General features: G+C 48.2%; 1 protein-coding gene across 1 annotated transcript in view; it reads right to left on the bottom strand.

Annotated features, from left to right (window-relative positions):
* Positions 1-2,519: 2,519 nt before the first annotated feature.
* The window catches only part of ARHGAP39 (Rho GTPase activating protein 39), a 181,577-nt gene continuing 160,702 nt past the window's right edge, over positions 2,520-23,394 (bottom strand). The window contains exons 8-11 of the mRNA XM_070940271.1: positions 16,632-16,831; positions 13,656-13,747; positions 11,150-11,319; positions 2,520-6,518 (exon numbers count right to left, since the gene is read on the bottom strand). Coding sequence (XP_070796372.1) covers positions 6,324-6,518; positions 11,150-11,319; positions 13,656-13,747; positions 16,632-16,831 — 657 coding nt within the window. The 3' untranslated portion in view covers positions 2,520-6,323. The remainder of the gene's footprint in view (positions 6,519-11,149; positions 11,320-13,655; positions 13,748-16,631; positions 16,832-23,394) is intronic.

Raw genomic sequence — 23,394 nt, 5'->3', positions numbered from 1 at the left:
TTCCAGGTTTTGAAGGGCTGTTACACAAAGAAGAGAGGGTCAACCTGTTCTCCAAAGCACTTAAAAACAGGACAAGAAATGATGGAAACTAATCAAGGAGTGAAGCAATCTGGGGAAACTTCCTAACAGTGAGAACAATTAACCTGTGGAACTACTTGCCTCCAGAAGTTGTGGGTATTTCATCACTGGAGGTTTTTAAGAAAAGACTGGACAGTCACTTGTATAGGGTCTCCTGTTTGAGCAGGAGTGAGTCTCCTGCTTGGACTCAGGGGTGAAATGCTCCGAAGCCTGCTACTGGTTCACTGTGCGGGCTCATGCGTGGTACCCACCAAATGCCCACTTTGCATGCATGCGCATCACATGCGTTACCGCGCAGCGCTGAAAAAGGAGGCTTAAGAAGCCTTTTCTAAGGTAAGTAGAACAGCGAGGGGGGGAGGGAAACAGCTGTGCCGCGTGATGTAGATTTGCTAGAAAGCAGGATTTCCTGCTTTCTAGCAAATATAAATCGCGTGGCACAGCTGATCATCGGAAATACCAGTTCGTCTGAATCGGTAGCATTTCTTTACTACCGGTTCGGGCGAACTGGTCTGAAACAGTAGCATTTCACCCCTGGTTGGACTAGAAGACTTCCAAGGTCCCTTCCAGCTTTTTCTGATTGAGAAGTGAAATGTCTTCAAGGAAAAGTCCAGTTGCCTTTTGAAAAGCACCTTTGGGACAATCATGATCTGGATGATTTGAGAATCTCCATAGGTCACCATGTGGGGTGTGTACGTGTGTGTGCGCGCGCATGACCACGCCACCTCCAACACCAAGACTAGGGGGGCTCTTTTATTCCTGGCTACGCAGTGTTTTGTGGTTATTCCCACAGAAGTTACGAAGCAGGAATCGCACCCTTGTCTCGGTCGTAGAAGGAAAAGGCTGGAATGACGTTGCTATTGGTAGATTTGAGGGGGACGAACAGATTGAGCCTCGATTCACACAAGTCTGCCGTATGAGAAGTTGACCTGATAGAACAGGGGTGGGCTATTAATTTTCTCAAGATTTCAATAAAGGCAGGCACAGCTACGCCCCTCTGTATTAATGATTCACCTGTGGAGGTGCTTAGCATCATCACGTTTCTGGGTGTGCAGCTAACAAGTAGGCTGGCTTGGCCTCTCAACAGCAAGACCCTGGTGAAGCAGGCACAGCAGCGCTGGATTTTCTACGTCACATGAGAAAAGTACCTCTTCCTTTCCCTATCCTTACCACTTCCAACATAGGGGCAATCGAGAGCATCCTGTCGTAGGGCATTACTGTCTGGTTTGGAAGCATTACTGCTTCCTATCACCTAGATATCACTATCACCTAGATAGTGCAAATGGGTGTGAACCTTCTTGGAACTGCTGAAAGGATTGTGTTGTATAGGTGATGTCGTATCCCTCCCCCTCTGTTGAGAGAAGGCTGTTCAATTTTGACATCGATGGCCTCCTTGACCCCTCTTTCAAACCAGCGGCCTTCTCTGTCCAGATTGTGGACTTTGCTGTCTTGAAAAGAGTGACCTTTGTCTTTCAAACGCAGGCAGACTGCTGAATCTTGTCCTGATGGGTTTGTTCTCCTACGTTGTGCCATGAGTTTAGGAAGTGGTTGTTTTGTTTCTCCAATTCACAGATTTGCAAATGTCTCACTGCTTTGTGCTGCATATATAACATTGCTTGAATATGCGTGGACTTCAACTCCTGGAACTCCCCAGCCAAAATTCTGGGAGCGGAAGTCCACACATTTTCAAGTTGCTAAGGTTGAGACATGCTCAGTCTCTTAACGCAGGGTAAGGGACATAAAGGGCTTGGTGGACTTCCTTAGCCATTTTCCTAGCATCACACAATGGCGGGAAGACCCATCACCAACCCCTTGCCTTAACATAGGGTAGGGAGGGACCAGACAAAACAATTGGAGGTAGGTGTTGAGAACATGAGGTTGTCTCATGTTGCTAGCTGAGGGGTTCCAGAATTGCTCTGCACCGATCTGCTGTTGATTGGCCTATTTCTAAGAATGGGTCCAGCACTCTTGTGGGCATCCGCTACACTGTTTTTTCAAGTAGACCAATCGATGCTTTTGCTTCCAAGACCTCCAAGATCCCTTCCAACTCTTGTTATTCTGTTAATGAGCTGGAAATAGCAATAGCAATAGCATTTAGACTTATATACTGCTTCACAGTGCTTTTCCAGCCCTCTAAGTGGTTTACAGAGTCAGCATTATTGCCTTCAAGAACCTGGATCTTCATTTTACCGACCTCGGAAGGACGGAAGGCTGAGTCAACCTTGAACCTGGTGAGATTCGAACTGCCAAATTGCAGTCAGCTGGCAGTCAGCAGAAGTAGCCTGCAGTACTGCACTCTAACCACTGCGCCACCATGACTCAGGGAGAGCGTGTTGTGGACCGTTCAACCATCTAAACATCAAAATCTCACCAACTGTGGTAGCCCACCAATGCATTATTTCTCGGAAAGAAGGCCAGACTTCTTAGGAGACAAGACTCTGCGTGTAACCCTTTAATCGTCATCGGAAAGCTTCATTCCCAAGAGCAGGAATAAATATATTTCTGAAAGGTGGGGGGGAGAGGGGAGGCAAAACGCTGGAAAGCAACAACCGAATAAATAACAAAAAAAGAGCATTCTTCTCACGCACGAAGAAAAAATAAAAGTTGGCATGAATGATATTTACAACTCGGAACTCCGTTCTGTGGTTAGTCAACGGAGCGCGTCGGTAATTCCCGTGACAGCTTTGTAACCGCATTCCCGTGACTGAACCCATATCTCTCCCCCCCACCCCAATTCAGCTGGGTTGGGACTGCAATTCCCATCCTCCCCAGCCAGGGTGCTGGGAATTGCAGTCCTAATGCTGCTGGAGGTGGATACCAGATTGGAGGGGGAAAAAATCTCTATTATCAGTGTTTCCCAACTTTGACAGCCGCTTTAAGATGGGTGGATTTCAATTCCCAGAATTCCCCGGGCTGGGGAATTCTGGGAGTTGAAGTCCACTCATCTTAAAGCAGCCAAGGTTGAGAAACACTTCTCTATATAATAAATTCTCTCAAGAAGGACAGAAATTGTGTGCCTGCTGTTAAGACGAGGTTATTCTCCAGTCATCTGCATCAGATTGACCTGTGTCTACCCTGCAAATTCCCCAAAAATCATAGCTAGGCCCTGACCATCATTCTTTCTTGACTGACCGAACCACCCAAAAAAAATCCCACTCAGATTCTCAAACAGCTGTAAAAAGAGGCAGGTTTCCTTCCTATTTACAAAAAAAAAAAAAAAGGCATCTTGGCCAGAGACTTTCTAAGCCGATCGTGCGAAATCGATGACCGTCGGAAAAAGAGGGGCCAAGGGCTTTGCAAACTGGGCTCGGAGTCTTTGGTCCTTCTCTCTTTTCTGCGCTGTTTCTCACCGACCCCAAGTGCAAACAAAGCAGGGATTCCCCCAGCCGAAAAGATCAGCGGTGAACCTGAGCTGCTAGGCCGGGGAAAGGGCTTCCGGAATGGAAGGAGTTGGTTGGACTCTTTGAGTTACGATCCAGGCTGGAAGACTGGTGGTTTTCCCATTTGGAGATCCATCTGGACTCCCAGTTTTTATTGGGGTGGAGGAGCCCCCCAAATTGATCGCAAAGGCTGCTCCGGTGCCAAATCTTGCATTCCAGCCTATAAGCTCAACCTTTTTCTGGACTGGTCCCAATTGGGAAAGTCAACACTTCCATTGACTTCTGCCACATGCGTTGTTCTCCACCTCCCGTGTTTGCTGGGTGATTAAGGGAGCTGAGAACTAACCCAAACGACAAACAAGGTGGCAGGTGACCTTGAGTTGCCCAGCTAGGTAGCTCCTCTGTGCTTTATCCTGCAACAGGATGCAATTTAGGAGTAAACGCTCTGCAGCTGGAATAATCTCAAGGTAAGAGAGTTGGAGAGCTTTTAAGAAGAAGTTACAGGTGGGAGGGCTCTGGTCTTTTGGAATAAAAGGCACTTTCTCTGAAAACCACAAGCTCCTCCAAGAACTGCTTAGCACCCAAGGGGTGAATGGGACCCTCTCCTCCAGTTGGCCAGGAGCAGCCAACAACCCCTAGGAGCATTCTTGCATCCTTCTCTAATAAAAGCACTGAAAGATGCTAGAAACCACAGCACGTGAGACATGTGTAGCATGGCAGAGTTGAGGTAGCCCCACCACGGCCGACAATATCCCAGAAGCGGACTTGCCTTGGTGGGAGGCCCCTCACTACATCAGCTCATCCAACTCTACAGACCTTCAAGGCCACCATCCTGGCCTTTGGTCAAGTGGAGAGAGAGGGCCTTAGGGCTGATATGGATCTGATAGACTGTAGGAAGCAGGAAGGCAGGAGAGCAAGAGACAAGTGGTGGGACAGGATCCCTGCTGTGTCAGAACTCTCTACCCCTGTAGGCCAGAATCATGGTTAGAGTCCAAGATGTTCTCCACCAACTGTCCCTTCCAAGGACCACCTAGTTTCTCTTAGATGATCTCTATCTCTTTCTGGTTCTCTACACATAGATGCACAAACACAAGATAAGATTATCCGCTCCAGCATAGAAGCCATGTTCCTACAGATACAGAGACATCTCCCATACGTTGTGATGGGATGGATGGATGGATGGAGAAGTAAAGTTCAACTCGTTGCACTTTCTGATTTTCTTTCATCTTGGGGAAACTGATGGCTTTGTTTCTTGGAAAAAACAAAATCAGATTTCAACAGTGGAAGTTGAGAAATAAACGTGAAAGACCGAGGGTCACTCCTTTTGAAGAAGGTTGGGCAGGGAGCAATAACCACCTCCCGTGTTCGTAGAGCATGTTAAACATGCTCAAATGTTGCCAATGCAAAGCATTTTTAGCTGTTGCTTTCCACCCCAAAATCCCTATCTCTAAATGCCTGTTTGTTTGTTTGTTTTGCCCCATAAGGATGTGCAAGATACCCAGGTACAAGCAATCGGGACAGAGGACACTTTATGAGAATGTTTCTTTTCAGCACTACCGCTGGCCTTCTCCCATTTCTGGCCTACGGAAGAGAACTTAGCTCCTTCCTTCGGGGAGAAAAAAAAAATGTCTGGAAACCTGGTGGAGAATGCCCCCGATCCAGCCAAAGTCTATCACTTAAGGTGCCGTAAGGATTTGGTTGTGGACAGGGTCTTCCTGGAAGCCGAGCAGGACCCACCTTCTCTAATACCAAAGCACTGAGTGCAGAAAGGGATGTTGAGATGAGGTTGGGGGAGAATGGACAACTCCAGAATCGGGGCACCCCACTACTTGTCGTCACCACCACTCACCTGGGGAGCTGCGACCGTCAACCTTTCTGCCTTTCACTTAAGGAGAGGTCAAGAAAGTGCTCCGGTTCTGTATCACAGTGTATAAAATTCTGCCCGACAAGAAAAACGAGTGACCAGAACGAAACTCCCTTCTCGTTATTCCCCTCCTGTTTCAAGGGGTGGCATAACCAGGCCTTTTGTGGGGCACTGTGATGTTGAGATGCGGTGGGGGGGGGGGGGCTGCATGGCTTGGCCCCCTTTGGCAGTGACTGTGCTACAACAAGGAAGGAAAAAGGAAGGGGGAGGGGTCTTCCCCAAATCTTAAAAGCCTGCCGGTGTTTGAGCCTCGCCAACAGATAGTCCGTGGCTTCCAGAGGTGCCACACACCCCCACACCTTAGAGTTCTCAATGGTCAATCTGATGGCACCCCCTCCCTTTCCACAGAAGCAATCAGACTAACTGACCTCCTGGGAGGCCAGTTCACTTTCCCCGCAACGCCAGTCTTTGTGATCTGCGTCCTATCACCTTTTGTTACCTCCCATTCCTCCGACTCGTCTGAAAAGGATTCAGCTACCATCTTGGACATTCGCCCCCCCAACCACCCCTATCGACCCATTCAAAAAGTTCCCTCAGCTGCCCGAACCAGGTACTGCGCCCCCATTTCCACAGGACAGACTTAATTTTGGGGGGGTAGACAGTTCTCCTGGCTTTTCTAGCTTGGTTCAGAGTTCTCCCGAATGGTGTCGGGTTGTCCATTTATGTAGACACTCCTGATGAAGTCCTGGTCAGGGGACCGCTAAGAGGCAGCCATATTTTGTCCATCGCACAGGCCCCAAGGGGTTCCTGGGCAACTTCAGATGCCCAAGTTGGCATAGCCAAGATGGCAAGGTCAGTGGCCCGCAGCTTTCTCTTCGGGTGCTTCACAAGGTTGGCATCTCCTGCTGCATCAAAAAAATGGTTCTCACTGACTAACTTCGGGATACGGGAGAAGATCCAGGTGATGGTTGTCCAACTGCGGTCCGGTCCTGTTGGCACAGGGGCTATAGCACTCCCTCCATGAAGCCTGTGTCCAGGTGCTGGATGAGCACCCGGATGAAGGACATTTCCTTGCGGGTGTTTTCAAAAATAATCCGTGGGTCGTCCGACTGGCAGCGCAGACAGTTGGGGGCCATCACCATGGCAAGGTTGTTGACGTCCATCTTGGTGATGGCCACATTACCCGGCTGCACGAACACCTGTGAGAAGAAGGGAGGAGGTGTTACTCTGTGGGTCACAACCCACAGCTGAGAGAAATGTATACACGACAGGCGGTCTTCAACCTACGACCACAATGGAGCCCAAAATTTATGTTGTTAAGTGAGAAATTTGTTTATGGGTTTTGCCCCATTTTATGACTTTTCTTGACACATTTGTTAAGTGAATCCCTGCGGTTGTTAAATTAGTTACACGGTTGTTAACTGAGTCTGGCTTCCCCGTTGACTTTACTTGTCAGAAGGTCACAAAAGGTGATCATGTGACCTCAGGACACTTCATCCATCCTCAGTTGGACTGGATAACCATTTGTCTGAAGTGGTGTAGGGTTTCCTGCCTAAGCAGGGGGTTGGACTAGAAGACCTCCAAGGTCCCTTCCAATTCTTGTTATTCTATTCTAAATATGATCAGCTCAGTGGTGGTTTTCAATTTTTTTTACTACCGGTTCTGTGGGTGTGACTTGGTGGGCATGGCATGGCTTGGTGGGCGTGGCTTGGTGGGCGTGGCAGGGGAAGGATATTGTAAAATCTCCATTCCCACCCCATTCCAGGGGAAGGATACTATAAAATCTCCATTCCCTCCCCACTCCAGGGGAAGGTTACTGCAAAATACCCATTTCCTCCTGATCAGCTGGGACTCGGAAGGCAGAGAATAGATGGGGACGGGGCCAGTCAGAGGTGGTATTTACCGGTTCTCCAAACTACTCAAAATTTACACTACCGGTTCTCCAGAACTGGTCAGAACCTGCTGAAACCCACCTCTGATCCATCTGTCAAATATTCAAATGTAAAATCATGTGACTATGGGGAAGGTGCAACGGTCGTAAGTGTGAAAAGGGGTCATAAATCACTTTTTTCAGTGCCATTGCAACCTCGAACAGTCACTAAACAAACTGTTGTAAGTCAAGAACTACCTCTACTAAAAGTCTCATTCTTGTAACGTTTAATTGGACAAAACGGCAGACCATAGGGGAATAATTTTTAAGCCAAGGTACCTCAAATGGGCTAATGTATAGAACACATTCCAAATCCAGAACCCATGACTCCCATGGAACTGAAATTTGGCAACATGTATAAAACGTTTTATGTCATGAACATGATCACAGAACAGTTCATGACATAATATAAAATGTCATAAAGCATTTGTGCTGATATTTGACTGCGCTACGCAGTTCAGTCAACAGTTCAGTGTGAGCTGTTTTCAAGGCAAATTACATTTCTGAACATAAATATCCCAACTTTTTGAGGGAAGGCAGGACATTAAGAAGCTCTGCCACTCCTCAATCCAGCCATCGAGGAATTTGGTAAGAAAATATCTCTGAAAAGATGACTCAATGTGTCAGAGATGATCTAGTATACTACTCAAACTTTCTGTTAAGATACTTAAATTTAGTAGCTGGAGTCGTGGGGTTGTGCAGTGAGCCATAACACACAGTTGTGGTTGATTGGTTGAAGAGTGTTGGCTCCTGCGTGAGGCACTCTGCGCTGTGATTGGTTGCTATGCATGTGGAGGGGGCATTTCCTTTTTTTCCCGCCTTTTTCTTCCGTGCACCCTTTTGTACTCTGAGATTTACCTCATGATGCTCCTGTTTGCCTGACTATTTAGTTTGACTATCTAGTGTAAAATGTATTTATTTATATAAAACTACACATTCGCGTCAATGTCTCTGACTACATTTGGACACCTACTGCGCAATTCCCAGACACTCTCATGTCTGTAAACTTTTAATTGGATGAAACAATGCATCGTGAGGCAAATGTTTTTGAACCAGAAGGGGACTATTTGCCACGGTCAACTCACCGCAGCGAACTCACTACAGGACAACTTTCTGTGACCCACTAGCTGTGGGATTCACTTAGTTCCCCTTATTTTGGTTGACCACGTTTTCGTCAAAATTATTTTATCTCTTATATCAAAGGAAATCATTCCTATGACTAGCAGCTATTATAATGCTAATGTCAGCGTTTGAAGCAATGCACCCATTGAAAGCAGAATTCTGAGGCAGATAGCTTCCTCAAAGAACAGTTAAACTTTATTGGATACATTGTATTGGTACATCTGGGGAAAACCAACTCTGGAAGTTCCTGCGGTTTTCACCTGATTAAAAATTGAAAGTTTCCCTTTTCCCCCTCCCCAGGCATCAGTCACATTGTCCAATGAAAGTGTCAGCGTGGTTACTCTGCTCCTCCTCCTCTTCCCCGCCATCTGTTGAAATGTCCTTGGTTCCCACAGGAAAACTTTTTGTTTTGACTACAAGACCCCAGCTAATTATTTTCTCTCCCTCCCTCTCTTGTGGCAACTCTGAAGCTGTAAAGCTGGTCTCAGTCAGGTTTAGGGTTGACAGTTTTGATGGGGGAAAAAAGGAATTAATCCCACATTGAATTGTCCAGTGACAAGGCCGTGGCTAATAGTCCTAGACACTTTTTGAACCAATGTAGCCCAAATGGGCTAACTTGCAGAATGCATCCAAAATCCAGGTACATGACAAACATGCTCACATATTGCAGGAGAGAAAAACTATTCCGGGTCTTCCTATTCTGAGGAGCAGGGAGTGTAGAGATCTAGAACTAAGGAAAAAAACTCCTGAGAACAATTAGTCAGTGGAATGGCTTGCTTTCAGAAGTTGTGGATTCTCCATCACAAGTTTTTAAGAGACTGAACAGCCATTTGTCCGGAATGATATAGGACAGTGATGACTAACCTTTTTGCTGTCGTGTGCCAAAAGCATGGGAGCGTGGGGGGGGTTGTGCGCACATGTGCCCACACCCATAATTCAATGGATCCCTGCCCCACCCCCCTTGCGCATGTGCGCGCGACCCCCCCGCACTCCCCCGTTTTTGGTGAGATGGCAAAAAGGTTACCGGTGGGCCCGGTAAGTCCATTTTTCGCCCTCCCCAGGCTCCTGAGGCTTTCTTGGAGGCTTTCTTGGAGCCTGGGGAGGGTGAAAACTGCCTCCCCCACCCCTCCCGAGGCCCTCCGGAGGCTGGAAATGGCCCGTTTCCTGACTTCCGGTGGGCCTGGAAGGCCTGAAAATCAGCTGACCGATGCGTGCTGGAGCTGAGCTAGGGCAACCTTGCATGCCCACAGATATGGCTCCACGTGCCACCTGTGGCACGCGTGCCATAGGTTCGCCATCACGGATATAGGATCTCCAGCCAGAGAGTTGGACTTGAAGACCTCCAACGTCCCTTCCGCTCCTATTATTCTACGTTCCATGTCCACTCTAGGAGTTCAACTTCTCAAGGCATCCTTCATCCTTCTTGGAGGACCTCACATGCCCCAGCCTAATGCAATTGTGTTGGTAGAGAAAGTTGGGCCATCCTCCTTCTCTTAGGGATAGAGAAGGCATGCTTTTGATCATGCTTAGGTGCATTCTCAGCCCAGTAGGATAAGCACCACCGTCCATGTCCCAGGGGTGCTTTATTTCCCAAGAGTCAACTGGACTTCCTTTGTTTTTCCTTGAAGAGGTTTCGCTTCTCATCCAAGAAGCTTCCTCAGTTCTGATTGAATGGTGGAGAATGGAAGGATTTATATTCCTTGCGGTCATCTCATCTTTCGCATTCTCTCTGAGAAACATTGAGGCCGCTTGCAGATTTTGTCAGCCCTGGAGCCATCTTTAATGGGGGTCTTCAGGGTTTTCCCCAGATGTGTAAATATGTGTCAATATATCCCGCCTGGACTACTGCAATGCTCTCTACATGGGGCTCCCCCCGGGGTGCACCTGGAGGCTCCACCTGGTCCAGAATGCGGCCACGCGGGGGATTATGGGAGCGACGGGGCGCTCCCATGTGACACCTCTCCTGCATGAGCTGCAGAGGCTCCCGGTGGTCTTCCGGGTGCGCTTCAAGGTGTTGGTGACCACCTTTAAAGCGCTCCATGGCTTAGGGCCGGGGTATCTACGAGACTGCCTTCTGCCACCAATAGCCTTCCACCGGCCAATACACTCTCACAGAGAGGGCCTCCTCAGGGTGCCGTCCACCAGACAATGTCGGCTGGCGACCCCCAGGGGGAGAGCCTTCTCTGTGGCGGCACCTACCCTCTGGAACGACCTCCCCCCAGAGATACGCACAATACCAGACCTCCGGACTTTTCATCGGGCCCTGAAAACTTATTTATTTCACCTAGCCGGGCTGGCTTGATCCCACAGTTTTGGTTAAATTGAATTGATTTTAATTGGGTTGTTTTAAATTGTGGCCAAAAATATTTAATTATTTTTTAAACTGTTTTTAAATTTTGTATGTTCTGTTTTTATTCTGGCTGTTCACCGCCCTGCGTCCCGCTGGAGAAGGGCGGTATACAAATTAAAACAAACAAACAAATAAATAAATAAATAACATCTCGAATAAATCTACTGATTCTGTTGGGGGTGTTACTTGGAACCCTGACAGGTTTATCTGTGCCCTCAGGGTCACCCAAATAGCGCAAATGGGCGTGGAACCTTCTTGGAACTGCCGAAGAAGCTTCTTTGGGATGAGAAACGAAACGTCTTCAAGAAAAACAAAGGAAGTCCAGTTGCCTCTTGAAAAAAAAGGACCTTTGGGACAACGGTAACCTGGATGAACCAGAATCTTTACAAACCCCACCATCCGTAAACTGGACTCCGGAGCTACCTTACCTGGAGGAAGCGGATGAGGTAGCAAAGCACCATTTTGTTGATCCTGGGCAGGGAGTGGACGACGGCGATGGCAGCTTCAGGATTCTCATAGTGGGTGATGCACTCTTCGTAAAACTCGTGCGGGATCAGAGGCTCCTCAAGTTCGCGATACCAGAGCTTCAGCAAGGAGGCTGGCAGGGAGAAACGAGAGGAATCAGAAAGGCCCCAGAAGAGGAAAGACGAACTCCTTGGCTTCAGACGTCATTGAAAACAACTCTTGAGTTTGTCAAATCTCCTTTTTTTCCTCCTGAAGGCAGAGGTGGGAGGCACATGAATTAATAACTGGTTCGCCCCAACACCGAAAATGTGAGCGCGCACGCACTTGCACGCATGCGCACGGCTTAAGAATGCAGCTAAATAGTGTTGTGGTTTGCCAGCAGCCTGTGGAGCTGGCAGCGGAGTCGGACAGCGATGAGGCTGAGGAAGAACAGGGGCCAGTCCCAGAGGCTGGGGAAGGCCCGGAGAAGGGCTCTGCGTCGGAGGCAGAGATGGGGCCAGGGCCATCGGGGAGCGATATGCAGACTTCGGAGCCTCCAGAGGCTGACAGTAGAGAGGCAGAGGAACAGGAGGAGCCTGTTCCTAGTGCACGTATGAGAAGAGCTGCCAGAAGGCAGGAGCAGATAAAGCAGAGAGGACGACTCGGGAGTAAGGCCAAGAGATGATTGGCCCCTCCCACAAGGCTTAAAAGACCAGCAACGGCTCTTGGCCTCTTTGCCGGAAAACAACGTTGATAGTCTTGCTTCTTGTTTCACTGTATTCATTTCTTGTGGGCGTCTTCTGCTTCTGAACTTTTGCCAAGAAAAGCCTTTGGCAGTTTGCCTAATTATCCCAAGGTCAGAGATAAACTGAAGACTGGTGTTTTGAGGACTTTGCTTTCATTTCATTTGGAATATGCTGAGAATGAGTTAATTCTCAGCTGTTTTAATAAAACCTGCTTGTTTTTTGAAACTGTTTTGCATTTAATATCAACTACGTGGGCCTGGGTCACAACAAATAGTCAAAGATGAAGGATTTGGTTCATCTGCCTTTAATCGACTATATCATAACCATGGATCTGTGTATTGGGTGAACCCCTTAAGTCAGTACAGGTAGTCCTCGACATACGACCACAATTGAGCCCAAAATTTTCGTTGCTAAGCGAGACAGCGAGTTTTGCCCCATTTTATGACCTTCCTTGCCACAGCTGTTAAGTTGAATCCCTGCAGTTAAGTTGGTTATGAGTTTGTTAAGTGAATCTGGCATCCCCGTTTGTCTTTGCTGGTCGGAAGTTCGCAAAAGGGGATTGTGTGACTCAGGGACCCAGCGACGGTCATAAATATGAACGCCAAGCATCCGAATTTTGATCACGTGACCAAAATGGTGATGCTGCAACGGTTGTAAGTGTGAAAAAGGCTCATAAGTCACTTTTTTCACGGCTGTTGTAACTTCAAACAGTCACTAAATGAACTGTTGTAGATCGAGGACTACCTGTACGGGAGTGGGAAAGTGACAATTTGAACCGAAAATTGCCAGAACAACTGCCCGGCAAACCATCTCCCTCTCAGCTATTTGTGTTGCATCATCCATTACGTTTCTTTACATTAAAGTTACAACGGCACTGAAAAAAGTGACTTATGATCATTTTTCACACTTAGAACCGTTGCATCGTCCCATGGTCACATCATCAAAATTCAGACAGTTGGAACATTTGGAAACTCAGTGACTCATAGTTATGACGGTTGCAACGTCCCGGGGTCATGTGGTCCCCTTTTGCGACCGCCTGACAAGCGAAATCCATGGGGGTCAGCGAGATTCACTTAAGAACCGTGGTTCTAAGTTAATAAACTGGAGTGACTCGCTTAACAACTGTGGCGAGAAAGGTCGTAAAATGGGGCAAAAACTCACTGAACAACTATCTCACGGAAAATTTGGGCTAAGTCGGGGTCGTCGGTCGAGATCTACCTGTACGAAGATAAAAATAGAAATTAACCAATATTTCCCACCTGTTATTACCTGCAGGGCAGAGGTGAAATGCTCCTGGTTCAGCCTGGTTCGGAGAACCGGTAGCGATGGTGGCGCGAGGCTCCTCCCACCCGCCCGGTCGTCGTTACTTTCTGCTTTTAACCAGGAAGTAACCTATTTTTTACCCTCTGCACATGCGCAGAAGGATTTGAGCATGCGCAGAGGGTCCGTGCACAGGGGGCATGTGCACTTCCGAACTGGTTGGGAAGGTAAGAAGATTTCACCCCTGCTGCAGGGTATATATTCAATTGACCTACGGATTAAATAAGAGGACCATGTGCCTTTTTATATCTTTTAGCCCTCCGGTTTATAAGCCGAAAGAGGGGGGGAAATGCTCCCCTTATTCAAGCGAGATAAAACCCAGAAATGGCCAGGATGAAGCCCACAAAAGTGGGGCAGATCCAGCTGGAGGAGAAAGACCAGGCCGTCCTGCGCAGAGATGTCCTTCCACTGCTGTCACTCTCACCAGGAACGTGGGGGTCTTCTAAGCCAGTGGGGATTTTCCATTGATCCACCTGCAGTTTGAGAGCGTTGACTTCATCGATGTCCCCAGGAACTCTGCAGAAGAGAAGAAAGGAATTCCTCAGAGACACGGAGACACGTTGGGCCAACGTCTAATGTCTTGAGCCGCGGTGGCGCAGTGGTTAGAGTGCAGTACTGCAGGCTACTTCTGCCGACTGCCGGCTGCCTGCAGTTGGGCAGTTCGATTCTCACCGGCTCAAGATTGACTCAGCCTTCCGTCCTTCCAAGGTGGGTAAAATGAGGACCCAGATTGTTGGGGGCAAGAGGCTGGCTCTGTAAACCGCTTAGAGGGGGCTGTAAAAGCACTGTAAAGCGGTATATACGTCTAAGTGCTAGTGCTAGTGCTATTCTCCTGGCGAGGAAGACACCCCAGCCAGTCGTCTTCATACCCTGCGTCCTCAGGCCAAGAGAGACATGAGCTTCACTGCACTGAATACTAGTCAAAGCTAACTGTCAGCACTTCAAGTTGCATTTCCTCTAGTGCTGACATAAGAAGGAAAAGCGGAGGTGTCTGGAAAGGGACATTTGACTTTTCACCTATTTATTTTCCCTGGAGATAATATCCCCTAGGAGATGGGATGGGAGGGGGAAATTCCTTTGAGCTGGAGCAGTAGATTAGGGGTAGAATGACTTGGAAGATGGCCAATGAGTGCAGGGGAGTGGGGAACGGAAAGGGAGGGTTTTGGGTCTGGAAGTCAGTGTTGGCTTCGATGGAGTCGGATTTTAGAATGTCGTGCTTAATAAATAGGAGTTTTCCTTCAAAGACTTTGTTTGAAATGCAATTTATTTGAGACGACCTCGAAACCTGACACTAACATTTTAGCACAGGTAGTCCTCAATTTACAACAGTTCATTTACCGACCGTTCAAAGTTACAATGGCACTGGGGGAAAAAGGACTTATGACCATTTTTCACACTTACGACCGCTGCAACACCCCCCCAGGGTTGTGGGATCAAAATCCGGATGTTTGGCAACTGATTCGTATTTATGACGGTTGCAGCGTCCCGGGGTCATGCGATCCCCATTTGCGACCATCTGACAAGCAAAGTCGACGGGGGGAAGCCAGATTCACTTAACGACTAGCTTATCGCTTGCGGTGATTCACTTATACAACCGTGGCAAGAAAGGTCGCGAAATGAGGCAAAACTTGACGAACATTTCACTTCGCGACAGAAATGTTGGGCTCACTTGTGGCCATAAATCGAGGACTACCCGTATTTCAAGGGAAGCTCTCGCTGGTCCCCCTTGTGGAAGAGATTTTGCACTGAGAGTTAAATCTCTAAAAAATGGAATGTTGATGCGGGGGTAAACTCTACAGAGAAAAAGGAATGTAGGAACGGAAATAAGTTTCAGTATTCCTCGGTGTTATACAGGAAGGCAAACATGGTAAAACACACAAGGTTGCAAGATCCCCGCAATAATAAAAGAAGGAAAAGTGGAACAAACTTAGGGGTGTATGTTCCTTGTTCCTTGTTCAATAATGGGTGAACAATCACATCAGTAGTGGGTTTCACTTACCTTCGCTACACTTGCTTTGCTCGCGCGTGGCGCTTTTGAGCATGCGCAGAGTGTCCATGATGATGTCTGGGCGGGTGGCCGGAGCCTCCCGAACCAGGGCGAACCGGTAGAAACCCACCACTGAATCACATGGTGCCTGCACACAGTTGTTAACCCTCTGTTTGTAGGTCTCCATACCAGTTTCAAGCTGCCGAGTCTTTTCATCAATAACTGTGGTGGAATGCAGTCTGGATTCCCAGAGAGGAGGGGCTGCATTCCAGAGGACCAAGAGACAGCAAAATTTGGATAGTTCAGTTGGGAGGAAGAGAGTTAAGAGGGCGCCTCCCTAAAAGTTCTCAGAATAATTGAATGATACCAGTAGTTACTTCAGTCTGGCAAGATTCTGTCTACAGGTGAGGAACAATAAAGGAAACTGCTCAGAAGTAACTCTACCTGTCTTTCCAGGATTTGGGGACCTGACAACAATAGGACCTGTCTCATATTGACAAGCTAGAAGACATCCAGACAAAGATGATTTATATCAGGGCTGTCAAATTCGCGGGCCGCAGACCAGATGTGTCACACGCTGGCCATGCCCACACCCGGTTTAGCAAAGGGGGAAAAAGTTGTGATACGTCACATGACACCGCCGTGACGACATGAGTTGGACACCCCTGATTTATAAGGACTTGAAGACATGTCCAAGAGGACATGATGAAGAAGTTGAGATGTTCATTCTGGAGAAAAGAAGGCAGAGGGAAGAAACTATATCTGGGACTCTGCAGAGATGGTCAAGAACTATTTTCTGTGGCCACAGAAATCAGTAATAATAGGTGAAAGTTGCAGCTAAGTTGCCTAAATATAAGCGAAAATTTCCAGATAGTAAAATTCATCCAATAGTGGGTAGCAGTTCTCCATCTCTGGAGGTTTTTAAGGAAATAGCTGGGTGGCCACCAGCCAGGTTGATCTTGTGGTCCTTTTCAACCCCACAGTTTGATGATTCCTGGTTGTCCACCTAAAAAACCTCCCCTGTAAACAACTAACAAAGCTGGGCCTACTTTCTCTCTCTTTTTCATTTCTTCTGCCTCTTTTTTCAATACTAATTCCTTGTTCCAGTTTCTCATAGCCTTTTTTCCTTCTGTTCCACTATCCCCTCTTAGGGATTTCCCAGTATCCCAGCACTTCTGCTCCTCAATCTGTCCAATCTGGCTTTTTCCTAGCTCCTTCACCGTATCTTCAATAAGTCAAGAATCTTTAGAAGCATCACATAATCCTGATTTCTCCCTGAGCTCAAGAATGTCCTACCAACAACACCCCAGCTCAAGTCTTCCAACCGCAATGTCTCCATCGTTTCATAGCCCTCAACTGAACTTGAGAAGCTCCTCAGATGGAGAAAGGACAGCCCTTCAAGGTGCAAATTACCTGAAGATGCCCTCGGTCTGGTCTCCGTTGAGTGCCAGCACCTCTTCTGATAGCCTGGTCTGCACCCACGGGAGCTGGCGATCTGGGTACCTCTCCTTCTGCATGTTCATGATTTCTTGCAGGGAGCTTCCAAACATGGAAGGGTTGAAGACGGCATTCTTGGCGTGACGAATCTCTTCGATGTTCGGCTTCTTCAGACCCTAAAAGGAGGAGGAGCACATTTGGGGCAAGTAGAGAGTGGGATGTCACGAGACTCAGGTGGAATGGGTCTCCTCTGACCTGGGACACAGTCTCTTAGCACCAATAACAACATTCCCCCCAAGGAACTAGATTTCCACAGTGAGAGAACCCACCACAGAAAGAGGGAAGAGGATATGCCTAGAAAAAGTAAGCATTTGCGCGTGGATTGAGGTCGGGCACTGGTCAATCCAGGACAAGGTTCGTTTTCTGGATTTTTACAGCTCTGCAGAAGTCATCTTTAAGTGTGGCAGCCAGAACTGCAAACAACATCTGTATGCAGTTGCACCGCAAAAAAAAATATATATTAAAGAGCAGCCTGAAATGTTTTGGGTTCCAATAAAAATAGTCTGCCTAACATCTGCAATCTTCACCTCGAAGCCGAGGTGGCGCAGTGGTTAGATGTGCAGTACTGCAGCTACTTCAGCTGACTGCTAGTTCAGCGGATCAAATCTCACCGGCTCAAGGTTGACTCAGCCTTCCATCCTTCCGAAGTGGGTAAAATGAGGACCCAGATTGTTGGGGGGCAATATGCTATTTAGTATACTGTCGATTGTTGTAATCCGCCCAGAGTCCTCGGAGAGTGGGCGGCATAGAAATATGATTAATAAAATAAATAAATAAAATAAATAAACCTCTCTCATACCATCTTTTGGGACTGAAAAACTGCTTACTATTTGTGAAGCCTGCTTTTGTGTGTGGGGGGGTGGGTTTCTGAGTTTTGAATAGGTGTAAAATGAAAACGTTCACACAAATTATGGCCCGTCTTCTCCCAGTTATATCCACCTGACCTACTAGAGCAGGGAGGCAAGGAAGGCTCTGGGTCCCCTCTCCTAAGGAAGTCCATCTAGTCCAGGGGTCAGCAACCTGCAGCTCTGGAGCCGCATGTGGCTCTTTCACCCCTCTGCTGCGGCTCCCCGTTGCTCAAAATATGCATCACAACCGCCACTGTGCGACACCCGCCGGCACGCGATTTATTGAGCTTTTCAACCCCCGGTAGGCCAACCATGGATAAATCCAAGAAAAGAAAAGTTTCAGAAGAAAACAGAACGTTTAATTCAACTACATATGGTAGTTTTGTGGCTGCTCAAGAAATAGTCAGGCCCGGGAAGGGTTTTTGTGGCTCCCGGTGTTTTCTTTTCTGTGGGAAACGGGCCCAAGTGGCTCTTTGAGCATTTAAGGTTGCAGGCCCCTAATCTAGTCAGAGGTAGGCTGCTGCCGGTTCGGACCGGTTCAACTGAACCGGTAGTTCCGACCAGCGGCTGGGCCCACCCACCTGCCCTGGTGCTATTCCGTCCTTTATAACCACTGTGCGTTTGATGCCACACACGTGCGTGGAAGGCGCGCGCACTCACATTTTCGGTTCTAGGCAAACCGGACGTTACATTATGTGACGTCCACCTCTGCATCTAGTGCAGGGGTATCAAATTCAAGCTCTGGGAGCCAGAGCCGGCATGCGGGGTGCTTAGATCTGGCTCGCAGGACTGCCCTGGAGACAGTGAAGACTGCCCCACGGTGCCTCTGCCAGTGAAAACGGAGCTCGGGAGGTCCTTCTGAGCTCTTTTTTCACTGGCAGAGGGTTGCAGGAGGCCATCGCAGCCAAAAACGGAGCTCAGGAGCCCATTTTCGTTGGTAGAGCGCTCGGCCCACCACAGGCGTCAACGATATGAGTGACATCGAGCTGGCCATACCCACCCTAGCGACGCCCACTCCGTCCGTCCCCGTTCCCCGTCCCCCCCGAGGTCAAACACAACCCTGATGCGGCCCTCAATGAAATCGAGTTTGACACCCCTGATCTAGTGGGATTCAGAAGAAGGGCTTTCTCTGCGGTGGCTCCCTCCAGATGCAACATCGTACCCACAGAAATAAGGTTGGCTCCCATTTTGAGCCTCTTTTGCAAGGCCCTGAGAACCTGGTTTTGAGAACGGGCCTGGGGAACCCAGAGTTGGATGGAGCCATCAAAATGGTTTGTTTGATTAATTGTTGTCGTCAGGATGGTGAGGGCGTTATCGCTTTTTATTTATTTATTTATTTATTTATTTACTTAATTTGATTTATATGCCGCCCTTCTCCGGAGACTCAGGGCGGCTTACAATGTGCTCAGCAATAACCTTCATCCTTTTGTATATTTTATACAAAGTCAGCTTATTGCCCCCACAAACTGGGTCCTCAATTTACCCACCTTAGAAAGGATGGAAGGCTGAGTCGACCTTGAGCCTGGTGAGAATTGAACTCGCAGTAATTGCAGGCAGCTTAATAACAGGGTGCCTTAAACCACTGTACTACCAAGGCTCTAAATTTATTATTTATAGTAGGTTTTTATCTTTGTAAGCCACCTGGAGCCACTGAGGGCGAGCTGAGCGGCTGTATCGACTTTCTTAAATAAACCAACAAGCATTTTGAGAAACCCACGAGAGCGTCCTTAAAAGCCAAGATCTCAAGGACAGCTTCAAACGGTGGTGCTCAAAGCCAACTTTGAACCTCGTTTCAAATCTCCGGTATTGGAATCGAGGCGCTTGGAAAGCATGGCCTGCTGCAATCCAGATGTTGGCCGCCGAGAGGCAGCCTGACACCAAGAGGCGGAAGCCGAGGACCTCAAGGAGTACAGAAGGTGGTTGAATGGGCTGCTATCCATAAGGGGAAGGGAAGCCTTGTTGGGAAAACACCCAGGAATGTCACTTTGGGCGTCACTGGAAGACGGCCGAGCCCCCGCATAGGCTGAGAAGCAGCCCATTAACCAGAGGCCTCCTTCCTCATTAGAAGATCAGCCGCTCCAATGCATAGGAAGGTAGTGGAAGAGCTGGAGGAGAAGATTGAGAGTTCTGACAGCACCAAAGACTCTACGGTCCTCCTCTTCCCTTTCTCTTTTTTCCCCTCCATTCCAAACACCCAATCCCTTCTAGCACTGATGATGTTACCTAGTTGGGTCATGAAACATCTGCAAGAAAACCACCAAGCTCAGAGAACACCAGGGACCTCACAGTCCTCCTCCTCCTCCCTCCCTTCTAACACTGTGTTCTGTCCCCGTCTCACACACGCACACAAACAGATAGCCAGGGGTTAAATAAAACTGGCAGACAACAAATTCTTTCGATAAGAGGATTGGCAGCAACCCAGTAGCTGCTTGCCAAGAACTTTAGTCGTAGAGGGAGGGGTTGTTCCTCCGACAGATAAACCCAAACAAGATACACACAGTTCAAGAATTGTCAAGTCCAGTCTGCATTAAATCCAAGGCAGATAATGTTGTGTCCAAGATACAATGTGACTCGCTAGTAGTTAGTTTTGTCCGTCTGAATGGCCACCTCACCCCCTTTTATCCCCTGTGGGGTGTGGTCCAATGACTCAGCCTAATCTCTGGCACGCCTCCTCTTCTGCTGTGCGCACCTGCCTCTCCGACGCTGGCGTGGATCCAGCCAAGACTTATCTCCTTCACTGTCCGACTGTGAGGAGATACCTGGCTCCTGGCCAATCTCTTCTCCTTCAGGAGACACCTGAGGCATTGCCAGAGAGGAGGGTCCTGGAGAGGGAGGCCTGGCCAACTCCTCTCCTTCATGTTCGGAGCCTTCTCCCTCCGATAACACAGGCTCAGGTAACGGAGCCACAACACACTGATGATGTTACCTAGTTGGGTCATGAAATGTCTGCAAAAAAACAACAACCAAGGACCCCACAGTCCTCCTCCACCTCCCTCCTCTCTGCAAACCCCATTCCTTCTAGCTCTGATGATGTTACCTAGTTGGGTCATGAAACATCTGCAAGAAAACCACCCAGCTCATAGAGCACTAAAGACCAACCCTGAGCTACAACCCTTCCATTGACAATGTTGCCTTCTTAGGCCACTGACCTCCCCTTGGTATCTTTCTCAGCCTGGTTTTCGGAACACCTGCAAGTGGAAATGCCAGGTGTGGCTCTTGGGATCGTTGACCTCCAACACACTGGCTGTACCCTGACTTGAGTCCTATTTCTACAGCTGGAACGCAACCTTCTGCTGAATCGGACCTAAAGCTCCCACCAGATGTGCTCAGGAAACACACGACCAGAGCAAGGGAAATGCAGCGTCTCGTTTCCAAACTTGCACCCACATTTCCCTATCAGGCTGATGTACAGATGTTGGGAGTACAAGTAGTCCTCGACTTACAACAGTCCCGTTTAGTGACCGTTGAAAGTTACAACAGCACTGGAAAAAGCGACTTGTGATCTTTTTCACAGTTATGACCGTTGCAGCCTCCCCGTCGTCACGGGATCCAAATTCAGGCGCTCGGCCACCGACTCGTATTTATGACGGTTGCAGCGTCCCGGGGTGTGTGTGTGTCACGTGCTCCCCTTTTGCGACCGTCTGACAGGCAAAGTCAATGGGGAAGTCAGAATCACTGAACAAGCAGGTTACTAACTTCTCAACTGCAGTGATTCACTTAGCAACGGTGGCCAGAACGGTCGTAAAAGGGAACAAAACTTCACTGAACACATTTCTCCTTTAGCCACATAAATTCTGGGCTCAATTGTGGTCGTGAAGCTGAGGCAACAGGCCTCAATCCCCCCATTTAGCAGTTGGTAATGGGAGATAAATGCTTTTTTGGGTTACAGCTAGTCCTCGACTTACAACGGTTCATTTAGTGACCGTTCAAACTTAAAACGGCACTAGGACCGTTTTCCACACTTACGACCGTTGCAGCATCCCTGGGGTCACGTGATCAAAATTCAGATGCTTGGCCACTGACTCGTATTTGCGACGGTGGCAGTGTCCCGAGGTCACGTTGATCCCCTTTTGCGACCCTCAGACAAGCAAAGTCAACGGGGAAGCCAGATTCGCTTAATGACCCCCTGTCGCTCACTTGACAACGGCAAGAGACTCGCGGGGACCAAAAAGGTCATAAAATGAGGCCAAACTCACTTCACACCACGGTCGCACTTTGCAACGGAAATGCTGGGCTCGATTGGCTTGTAAGCCATCCAGAGTCGCTGGATACGAGACGGACGGCAAAGAAATTTAATAAACAAACAAACAAATAAATAAACACATCAATAAATGATCACGGACGTAAGTCGAGGACTATCTCTAGAGATCAACTCCGTACATTCTCTGCTGTTTCACTTTGCTCAATTCGGTCTTCCTTTGAAGTCCGGCCAACTTGCTCTTAAAATAAATCCCCTTTTATTCTGTGCTCCGCCTTCTACTTCTTCCCACTTCTCCCTCCCAATTGGGGGCAGCGGTGGAGGGGGCTGGGGCGGGGGGGGGAACCGAGAGCTGCAGCCATTTGTCCTGATGAAAACTGGGGACCCGGTGAGTCATTCTATGCGGCTCAAACCAGCTGGACGTAGAGCTTAGCAACTGGGAAGAGGCTTGACAGCTGCGGCTCCTGCGTGGCCGCCACCTGTTTGCCGTAAGCGTGACGTAAGGGCAGCGTTAAACGGCAATGCCCAGCCTTCTCCAAAGTGGAGCCCCTGCCCCACACCCTCCCCCCCCCCCAGTTGGTGGGTTTGCAGGGAGTCAAAATCAGAAAGGCGCATTCTCTGGGGGGATTAGCAAAGAATGCAACTCGGGCTGGAAAAACCCAAGCAGGGACCTCACCTGTCAGGGCAGCAATCCAGAGAGGGAAGGGAGATGTTTCCTACCCAAAACACACTAACGTAAGAGTTGGGTGTCCCATTTTTTTTTTGTTCTCAGGCTCAGCTTTTCATGGCTGCCCTACCGGCCTCGGAACTCACCTGGCTCGAGACCCTCAGAATCACTGCAGAGATTCACATGCGGATCCTTTAAGGCACGCATGGCGTCGCCCAGGTTCGTCTAGGTGTGCCTGGACGAATGAATCGCAGAGAGGCACCTCGCCTGGGAGAAGTCCCAAGCAGAACCTTTTAAGCATACCTATTTATTTATTTATCATGTCTGTCTGTCTGTCTATCTACCTACCTACCTATGTACCTACCTACCCATCCATCCATCATCTTATCTACCTTACCTATCTACTTATCTACCTATCTCTATCTGTGTCTATCTACCTATCTACCCATCCAATCCATCCATCTTATCTATCTTACTGATCTACCTACCCACCTATCTACCCATCTATCTATATCTACCTACCTATCTACCCATCCATCATCTTACTTACCTTACCTATCTATCTACCTTCCATCCATCCATCCATCCATCATTCTATATCTTTCTTTCTATCTGTCTATCTATCCATCTATCCATCATCCATCCATCCTTCCATCATCTTATCTACCTTACCTATCTACTTATCTACCTATCTATATCTGTGTCTATCTACCTATCTACCCATCCAATCCATCCATCTTATCTATCTTACTGATCTACCTATCTACACATCTATCTATATCTACCTACCTACCTACCCATCCATCATCTTACCTACCTTACCTATCTCCCTATCTACCTTCCATCCATCCATCCATCATTCTATATCTTTCTTTCTATCTGTCTATCTGTCTATCTATCCATCTATCCATCGTCCATCCATCCTTCCATCATCTTACCTACCTTACCTATCTACCTATCTATCTT

This window comes from Pituophis catenifer, unplaced genomic scaffold (assembly GCF_029215685.1).
Source record: "Pituophis catenifer annectens isolate HBS135680 unplaced genomic scaffold, rPitCat1.0.hap2 SCAF_3, whole genome shotgun sequence".
Classification (NCBI taxonomy): domain Eukaryota; kingdom Metazoa; phylum Chordata; class Lepidosauria; order Squamata; family Colubridae; genus Pituophis; species Pituophis catenifer.
Note: the sequence above shows the minus strand (reverse complement) of the source record. Positions and strands in the feature narration are given on the sequence as shown.